Consider the following 10,309-nt stretch of genomic DNA (forward strand, 5'->3'; position numbering starts at 1 on the left):
AATGGAGCACTTTGGCTCTTGATCAACTCGATACCAGATATATTTAGTATATATACTATATATTTACTATATACATTCAGAAAAGGTTAATAATGTGTTACATACGACCCATTTATATTTATGAATGAAATATTTCCCAAAATTATTAAAAATATGTTAAGGAATGATGTAGAAGAATTAACTGGTGCGCTCTCATTAAATACAATAACATCCTTTACATCGAAACAGATTAAACGACACAGTTTCTGTGCAAATCAAGAAGACATTTTTTTAACTACAATTCTTAACCGTCTCGCCCCCGACGCAGAATGAAACACGTCAGCGTCAGAAAAAATTTCACTTCCTGCTGACTGGCAAAGGGGCGGGGCTCACATGCCCGGAAAACGGGAAGTCATTCCGATTGGGCGTTACAAACAGAGCTAGTGTCACACAGTGACGGGCACGTTATCAGAGCTGCGTGTACTTCTCTATCATGGCAGACGATTTCGGCTTTTTTTCTTCCTCGGATAACGGCGCGCCAGTCGAAGAGGACCCCGCGGCTGCTTTTCTTGCCCAGCAGGAGAGTGAGATCGCCGGCATTGAAAATGACGAAGGCTTTGGAGCGCTGGAAGGTGCTGGGCAGCAACCGTTGTCGCAGCCCTTCTACGGTATGTAATCACAGGGTGTCACTGCTTGGTTGCTACACCGAGAAACGGAAGGAGTATCGTCAATCGCTTAGGATTGTTCTGAAAAACAAACAAAAAGAGAACTAACCAGGATAGAGACAAATGATAAAGTGTATTCAAAATGTTTATCAAATAAATATTAATAAAAAGCTCTGCGGGTTTAAACCTATGCGCGTTGGCAGCCGGTGTTCCCTGGATGTGGTTTAATTCGCGCATGCGCGTGAATGGTAGTCTGTGATGAGGTCCAGAAAAGTCATGAATCTATGCAAATTTTACGAATTTAAATTTATAAACGATCAAAACTTAGCAAGGAGCTTGTTTTTTAGGTAGTGGCATTATTACGTTAACTATAATAAATAACTATGGTTTATTTATTTTGTTCTCGGAGCTGTATACAAGTAACTTGTCAATAGAAATCCGTAGAGGGTTCTCATTTTAGGGGTGAGTAGTGCCAGGATAAGAGCACACTTTAAGTTAGAATGGGGAGTAGGAATCTGAGATTAAACCAGTGTCATTCTTAAGTGAGACGCGAACAGTGTATGAATTATTCTTTATTTTGTATTTTGAGACGGGATTCATAGGAGGCAGTAGGTCAACTAGGAAGAGACCATGAAAGCTCTGGTGCCCTTTACACAGCCGCGTTTCTCTATCCATCTCTCCATTTGGTTTATAAAGGAATGCAAGGGAAGGGACTGTGTTTCCTTAGAATACGTAGATAGGAAGCAAGGTAGTGATTGCTTTGAAAACAAAAAAAGTCGTGCAGCACAGTGTTTTTTTTTTATCCTGTCGTATTGTGTTGAAACTTTTTCTAAGATTGCTTCTGAGGAGAGAAAGAGCAAGATGTTATTGACAGACACAAGTTGTACTCCTAGATGTATTAATAATTGAATTAATAGCTTGACTGGAAATCTGGCCTGCACTCTGCCTTGACGAGATGCAAGTATAGGTGGGTAAGAGAAGGAGAATATTAATTTGAGTTCTTCAGGGGTTTTGCTATTAACATTAATTTGCATATATGCATTATCAAACTTACAATCCAATTGGAGTATTGCTTTCTTTTTTTATTTGGAGCTATGTCTAGCCAGTATTCTTTATAGCTTAGAGCATTATTGACCAATAAGATCATCTATTAGAACCTTGCTTTTCTACTTTCAGTCATATTGCTCCAAGAGCTTCTGCACACTCATGTCTTACCAGAACATTTGTAAACATATTTAAATGCTGGCGTTCATTAACAATAAGAAGAGCACACTGGTGCAGAGGATAGTACTGCTACTATGCAGCTCCAGAAGACACAGTTGTAATTCCACCTGGTTACTGTCGGTGAGGAGTTTATACATTTCCTGATGTCAAAGTTGTTTGGGGTTTTCAGTTTTCTTCCCACCCAGATACATGTGCCAGGGTAATTTGTAAATGTAAATTGGCCTTGTGTAAGTTATTGTAAAGGGTGTGCTCCCAGGATAGTCTCTGAATTCGCTTAATCCAACATTGGGATAAGGAGTTGGAATGTGAATTGATAAAGTAACGTGAAATTTAACCACTGGACTGAAGCATATGACAGTGTAACTTCCAAATGGTTTTGTAGTGTCAAGATACTAATTTGTGTGTGTGTATATATATATATATATATATATATAATCAGTGCATCCGGAAAGTATTCACAGCATATCACTTTTTCCACATTTTGTTATGTTGCAGCCTTATTCCAAAATGGATTAAATTCATTTTTTTCCTCAGAATTCTACACACAACACCCCATAATGACAACGTGAAAAAAGTTTACTTGAGGTTTTTGCAAATTTTATTAAAAATAAAAAAACTGAGAAATCACATGTACATAAGTATTCACAGCCTTTGCTCAATACTTTGTTGATGCACCTTTGGCAGCAATTACAACCTCAAGTCTTTTTGAATATGATGCCACAAGCTTGGCACACCTATCCTTGGCCAGTTTCGCCCATTCCTCTTTGATGGGAAGCGTCGGTGCACAGCCATTTTAAGATCTCTCCAGAGATGTTCAATTGGATTCAAGTCTGGGCTCTGGCTGGGCCACTCAAGGACATTCACAGAGTTGTCCTGAAGCCACTCCTTTGATATCTTGGCTGTGTGCTTTAGGGTCGTTGTCCTGCTGAAAGATGAACTGTTGCCCCAGTCTGAGGTCAAGAGCACTCTGGAGCAGGTTTTCATCCAGGATGACTCTGTACATTGCTGTAGTCATCTTTCCCTTTATCCTGACTAGTCTCCCAGTTTCTGCCGCTGAAAAACATCCCCACAGCATGATGCTGCCACCACCATGCTTCACTGTAGGGATGGTATTGGCCTGGTGATGAGCGGTGCCTGGTTTCCTCCAAACGTGACACCTGGCATTCACACCAAAGAGTTCAATCTTTGTCTCATCAGACCAGAGAATTTTCTTTCTCATGGTCTGAGAGTCCTTCATGTGCCTTTTGGCAAACTCCAGGCAGGCTGCCATGTGCCTTTTACTAAGGAGAGGCTTCCGTGTGGCCACTCTACCATACAGGCCTGATTGGTGGATTCCTGCAGAGATGGTTGTCCTTCTGGAAGGTTCTCCTCTCTCCACAGAGGACCTCTGGAGCTCTGACAGAGTGACCATCGGGTTCTTGGTCACTTCCCTGACTAAGGCCCTTCTCCCCCAATCACTCAGTTTAGATGGCCAGCCAGCTCTAGGAAGAGTGCTGGTGGTTTCGAATTTCTTCCACTTACGGATGATGGAGGTCCCTGTACTCATTGGGACCTTCAAAGCAGCAGACATTTTTCTGTAACCTTCCCCAGATTTGTGCCTCGAGACAATCCTGTCTTGGAGGTCTACAGACAATTCATTTGACTTCATGCATGGTTTGTGCTCTGACATGAATTGTCAACTGTGGGACCTTATATAGACAGGTGTGTGCCTTTCCAAATCATGTCCAATCAACTGAATTTACCACAGGTGGACTCCAATTAAGCTGCAGAAACATCTCAAGGATGATCAGGGGAAACAGGATGCACTTGAGCTCAATTTTGAGCGTCATGGCAAAAGCTGTGAATACTTATGTACATGTGCTTTCTCAGTTTTTTTATTTTTAATAAATTTGCAAAAATCTCAAGTAAACTTTTCACATTGTCATTATGGGGTGTTTTGTGTAGAATTCTTAGGAAAAAAATGAATTTAATCCATTTTGGAATAAGGCTGTAACATAACAAAGTGTGGAAAAAGTGATGCGCTGTGAATACTTTCCGGATGCAATTTGTGTGTGTGTGTATATATATATATATATATATATATATATATATATATATATATATATATATAAAAATATATATATATATATATATATAAAAATATAGAGAAAGATAGATTCTGGACCTAGCTGTGGAGCCAACCTTGGGAGCATAAATAGGACACAAGTCCATTCCAGGGTGCAAATGCACACATTTGCCAGAACAATTTAAAATAACACACATTATGTGCAGAGAAACCACAGTACTTGGAGAAAATCCAAATGGAGATGGTGAGAACATGCAAACCACACAGATACTAATAGCTGGAAATTGAACCAAAGTCCTGGAGTTGTGTGGCTGCAGCACTAACTACTGAACTACATTGTGGCTTGTGACTTTGTTTGTGTCTACAATATACTGTATATAGGATATATTTAAATAGATAGCTAGAGCTAGTGTAAAAAGTCTTCCCTTTGCATTTGCTCTGAAATACTTTTCATTCATCAGACAGGGTGGTTTACTGGGACCAAAGCTATGCTAGAGTCCATGTGCTAATAATGGTATATTATTTTTGAGACACAGTCAGAAGGGCGTCACTGACACTGTCAGCAGTCAAGCAGGCAAACCCTGTATGACGACTTCATGGCCTGTGCTAAAAACTCTTTGAAAAAATAATCAGATGCTTTTCTGTGTTTAGTAAAAAAAAAATAGATTTTGTTTAACAGAAATTACAGTGGCTGAAAATGGTATTCCTAATAAAAAAAAACAGGAGCTCATCATACATTGAGGATATTTCCTTATTGAAAAAGTTATAATAAGAACATAAGGCCTTTTACAGATAAGAGGAACAATTCAGTTTGTTAAACCAGTGGACAAATTTATTGATGCCATAACAAATTTTAAATTTTAGGTATACTGACAAAATGATGGATGACAAAAAAAAAGAGTAAATATTTCATAATTGGAACGTTAGTGTTGGACGTAATAAAAATAACTTGGACAGATATTTTGGTCCACTTAAAAAGGATTTCAATGAGAAATAGGTGAATTTCATTTCCTATGTGCTTCATCCATAGTGTTAGCTTTGGCAACTTGTCATCTCCCTCAGTCCCCTTTACTTGTGGGGTATCACAAGGGTTTGTTCTTGGACCAGATCTGTTTTTCTTTTATACAGTGGTGTGAAAAACTATTTGCCCCCTTCCTGATTTCTTATTCTTTTGTATGTTTGTCACACAAAATGTTTCTGATCATCAAACACATTTAACCATTAGTCAAATATAACACAAGTAAACACAAAATGCAGTTTGTAAATGGTGGTTTTTATTATTTAGGGAGAAAAAAAAATCCAAACCTACATGGCCCTGTGTGAAAAAGTAATTGCCCCCTGAACCTAATAACTGGTTGGGCCACCCTTAGCAGCAATAACTGCAATCAAGCGTTTGCGATAACTTGCAATGAGTCTTTTACAGCGCTCTGGAGGAATTTTGGCCCACTCATCTTTGCAAAATTGTTGTAATTCAGCTTTATTTGAGGGTTTTCTAGCATGAACCGCCTTTTTAAGGTCATGCCATAGCATCTCAATTGGATTCAGGTCAGGACTTTGACTAGGCCACTCCAAAGTCTTCATTTTGTTTTTCTTCAGCCATTCAGAGGTGGATTTGCTGGTGTGTTTTGGGTCATTGTCCTGTTGCAGCACCCAAGATCGCTTCAGCTTGAGTTGACGAACAGATGGCCAGACATTCTCCTTCAGGATTTTTTGGTAGACAGTAGAATTCATGGTTCCATCTATCACAGCAAGCCTTCCAGGTCCTGAAGCAGCAAAACAACCCCAGACCATCACACCACCACCACCATATTTTACTGTTGGTATGATGTTCTTTTTCTGAAATGCTGTGTTCCTTTTACGCCAGATGTAACGGGACATTTGCCTTCCAAAAAGTTCAACTTTTGTCTCATCAGTCCACAAGGTATTTTCCCAAAAGTCTTGGCAATCATTGAGATGTTTCTTAGCAAAATTGAGACGAGCCCTAATGTTCTTTTTGCTTAACAGTGGTTTGCGTCTTGGAAATCTGCCATGCAGGCCGTTTTTGCCCAGTCTCTTTCTTATGGTGGAGTCGTGAACACTGACCTTAGTTGAGGCAAGTGAGGCCTGCAGTTCTTTAGACGTTGTCCTGGGGTCTTTTGTGACCTCTCGGATGAGTCGTGTCTGCGCTCTTGAGGTAATTTTGGTCGGCCGGCCACTCCTGGGAAGGTTCACCACTGTTCCATGTTTTTGCCATTTGTGGATAATGGCTCTCACTGTGGTTCGCTGGAGTCCCAAAGCTTTAGAAATGGCTTTATAACCTTTACCAGACTGATAGATCTCAATTACTTCTGTTCTCATTTGTTCCTGAATTTCTTTGGATCTTGGCATGATGTCTAGCTTTTGAGGTGCTTTTGGTCTACTGCTCTGTGTCAGGCAGCTCCTATTTAAGTGATTTCTTGATTGAAACAGGTGTGGCAGTAATCAGGCCTGGGGGTGGCTACGGAAATTGAACTCAGGTGTGATACACCACAGTTAGGTTTTTTTTTTTTAACAAGGGGGCAATTACTTTTTCACACAGGGCCATGTAGGTTTGGATTTTTTTTCTCCCTAAATAATAAAAACCATCATTTAAAAACTGCATTTTGTGTTTACTTGTGTTATATTTGACTAATGGTTAAATGTGTTTGATGATCAGAAACATTTTGTGTGACAAACATGCAAAAGAATAAGAAATCAGGAAGGGGGCAAATAGTTTTTCACACCACTGTATGTTGTCACTTTGCACTATTTTAAACAAGTAAACATTAATTAGCACTGTTATGCAGATAATGCTGAAGTATACCTGCCTCTGTAACACAATGATAGGGATACTCTCACTAGTTTTTAATTGCCTTGGCAAAATTAACTGTTGACTGGCATAAGGCTTTCTTCAGCTGAACAAATCAAAAACAGAGCTTATTATTATTGGAGGTTGGACAATCAAAAAGAATATAAACAGCAACCTAGGTCCATTTACTTCACCTGTCAGATCTCAATTTAGAAATCTTGATACCATGTTTGACATAGATTTTAACATAAATGAGGTGGTTTAAAATAGCTTTTTCCAGCTTTGGGCCATTACTGCATTACACTGACTCTCTGTCTTATTCAACCTGTATAGGCTAGTGTAACTATACTGGTGTTTACCTCTCATGTCTATCCCACCTAATATTAATTCAGAAAGCTGCCACCCAAGTTGGCTTTTCTACATTGGCTCCCTGTTAGGTACAGGGTGAATTTTACGATTTTATTTTTTTGTGTTTAAACCTTTACGTGAGTCTTGTTATTTGTCAGGCATTTCTCTTGGTTTTTGTATTGTTTTTTTGTATTTATCCTTTCACTTGTCATGTTTCTACTCTCTCTTTCTAATCTGTTGTTGGTCTTATTGTTAAAATGACTAAAAGTTGACCAAAGTGGTTAACAAGTGTGCTATATAAATAAACTTGGCTTAACCTCTCATATATTGTAAGGTGGTGCACAAAAAAAGTTGTCCTATGCACAGTAACGAGCCCAGCCTTGTTTTATGAGTAGCAAGTGTAGACCAGTGAATTCTTAATGCACATTTTGCTTTGTTTTTGTTAGTTGTATTATATGAGTGCATGCTGGTGAGAAGACCTGAAGTTTTGGTTGGAATTGTGCATTTTAATTGTGGAACTGCTTGTGCAGACTCTAAAATTGACAAGTGAGAGATTCATGAAACAATATTCTGTTGCAACTCATTCTGAAAGGTGCACAGTTCGGCAATTTTATGAAAAAGGGACACACCATTGCTTCTGTGAGTAATGGACTGAAACCAACAGACCCTTCCGTCCATACCTCCAAAGGTTGGCAAAAATATTGCAGATGGTATGTAAAGAAGTCCTCATAAGTTGACTAAAAAATCATCACTAAATACAACAATTTTAAAATGTATTTCTAAACAGCTTAGCATTTGTTTCTACTGTTTGAATTGATATTAAAAAAGAGGAAGCCCACACAACGGTATTGCACCTCCTGGGAATGTGTACATAATAATAGGAAAACTGACAAAAAGATCTAATTGATTATTCTTAAGAATTATTGAAAAAATCCACACTTGATCTAAATGCTGCAATGGAGTGATGTGAGCAATGATTTCTACTTTCACTTTGTGAAGAACACTTTGCTAAGAGGTGTCATGTGATTGGAAACCTGAAGGGCCCCACTACTGAAAGAAACACTTGAGCCAGACTAATCTTTTTTTTAAAATGTTCTTAGTTTTAAATTCCCCCAGGAAGAACTAAGACTATCTGGATATGCACATATTATCAGTTTGTCTATGAATAGGACATTGAAGCCTTCAATGAAAATGACACTCTCCTTACAATTAAAAACATAGTGGAGGTTTCTTAGTGCTGGCTTCTGGTACTAGAAGCTTTGTCTGTGGACATATCATCTTGAAATCTGAAGATTAGATTTTTGAGTGTAATTATCCAGACTAGCCCAGTGTTCTGAAAATCAAGTGTCTGTTCTTAAACTTAAATACAAAAGTAACCAGTAATGACTGAAGAGGAAATTCTGCACTGTTGGAGTGGCCACCAGTGAGTCCTGGTCTGAATGTTATTGAAAGGCTGTAGTTAGTAGGAGGAGAACATGTATTTTGTATTCGATTCCAATACCAGTGAAATTGTACCATACTCGATACCTTCCAAAAGAAATTCCATTCAGTGGCTTTTTATTAAAGTACCTCCATTATTGAAGTGAGCAATTGTTCTGTAATATAAAATATATGTATAATAATAGTAACAACTATCATTTAAATAAACAATTGTTGGCATTCATACTGTAAATATCAAAATACAATGCAAGGCTTGAATTCTTTAATTTGTAGCAGGGATGAGGAATCCCCATAGTGTAACAACTAATGGTGGCATTTATAATCTTGTGAGAAATTTCAGCATAAGTTAAATAGAACAATATCATCATAAACTACCTAATTTATGTTTGAATACACACAAAATTTATGTCCAGTAACTGAAAAATACTGCTTAAAATTTAAATCAAATTGAATTCAAACAAATAATGCATATTAGCAATGAAAAATGCTGTTTTGCTTGTCTTGCTAACTGTCTTGCATTTCTATTAACACAGCACATGTTGTATTAATAGGGAGATGTGCCTTGTCCTTCGGAGAAGTATTGAAACACTAAATAAATTTTATTTTGATATTAACAAATGGAGCTGCTCATGTTGTTACTGATGTAGACTAGCCAGAAAGCCTCTTATTGAATCTTGCCTCAATGTTTATTTGCTGCAACTGTTGCTAGTGCTGCAAGTCTTTCCATATCCCACAGTCATATATGCATAACTGTGGATGTGTGTGAGGTCCTGTCCCTCAGTAGCCAAGCTGTGGACTATATATGTCAGTTAGAAAATGGAAGAATACTTGAACTGGTGGACATTTGTAGAAGTGCTCATTACAATCCTAGGATGAATGCAAAGCTTCCGTTCATATATTGAGACTGTGTACGACATTATTAAAAGCCAGTAATCTCATTGTCTTTGCATGTGCTCTTACAAATGACAGCACAAGTTAAATGATTAGACCTCATTTCACTCTTAAAGCATGCACAAATCTGTTCCTGAACTAATTTCAAAATTGGGTAGCATCACCACTGTGAGCCATTTTTATATGTAGCTTTTACTTACAATTTTCTCATGTATTACTGTGGGAAGTATCAAAATATTGGTTCTTGTGGCATTGCTAGTCATATTAAAAAGCAAGTACACTGTATGAATTTTTTTTTTGTTCTTTTTTTTTTAACACTAGGGGGTTTCCTCTTACAGTTCCAAAAGAACATGGGGTTACCAAGGTGATACCCCAGCATTTGTCTAGGTTTTTGTACAAGGGCTAGACAGAACGTTTTTGACTACTGGGGTAAATGTAGCTTTTCAAATAAGCAGACAGATAAATAAATATACATGAACAAAGTAACCAATAAATGCATGTGCGGCAAACTTGGTTTTTTAAAAATATCTCAAGATTCTTTATTTGTCACATGCATAGTTATACAGGACAACATGCAGTGAAATGCATCCTGATCCGCTTATCAAAAACTGTGCAAAGTTAGAAGAATATCAGTTAGATTAACAAAAAGTCATAGTTTGAAAGGTAACAGTATAGTAGAACATAATAAATAAGTACAATTATGTGAATAAAGTAGAATTAAGTATTAAGGTGCAATAGTGTAGTAATTATTGTGCAAAACCAAAGTTAGACTGGTGCATAGTTAAATGAGGCAGTTTGTTTGCGCTACTGTGACCTTTACTTTATTTTATTATATTTTTTTATAACATATTTTACAGCCATTACGACAGACAGGCCACCAGCAACAAATAC

General features: G+C 37.7%; 1 protein-coding gene across 2 annotated transcripts in view; it reads left to right on the forward strand.

The window, feature by feature from the left end:
• Positions 1-395: 395 nt before the first annotated feature.
• Positions 396-10,309, forward strand: part of cltb (clathrin, light chain B) — a 50,613-nt gene continuing 40,699 nt past the window's right edge. The window contains exon 1 of one of the 2 annotated variants that reach the window (XM_051934185.1): positions 396-647. In XM_051934185.1, coding sequence (XP_051790145.1) covers positions 473-647 — 175 coding nt within the window. In that variant the 5' untranslated portion in view covers positions 396-472. The remainder of the gene's footprint in view (positions 648-10,309) is intronic. The other variant, XM_051934186.1, reaches the window with a different exon arrangement.

This window comes from Erpetoichthys calabaricus, chromosome 11 (assembly GCF_900747795.2).
Source record: "Erpetoichthys calabaricus chromosome 11, fErpCal1.3, whole genome shotgun sequence".
Classification (NCBI taxonomy): Eukaryota; Metazoa; Chordata; class Cladistia; order Polypteriformes; family Polypteridae; genus Erpetoichthys; species Erpetoichthys calabaricus.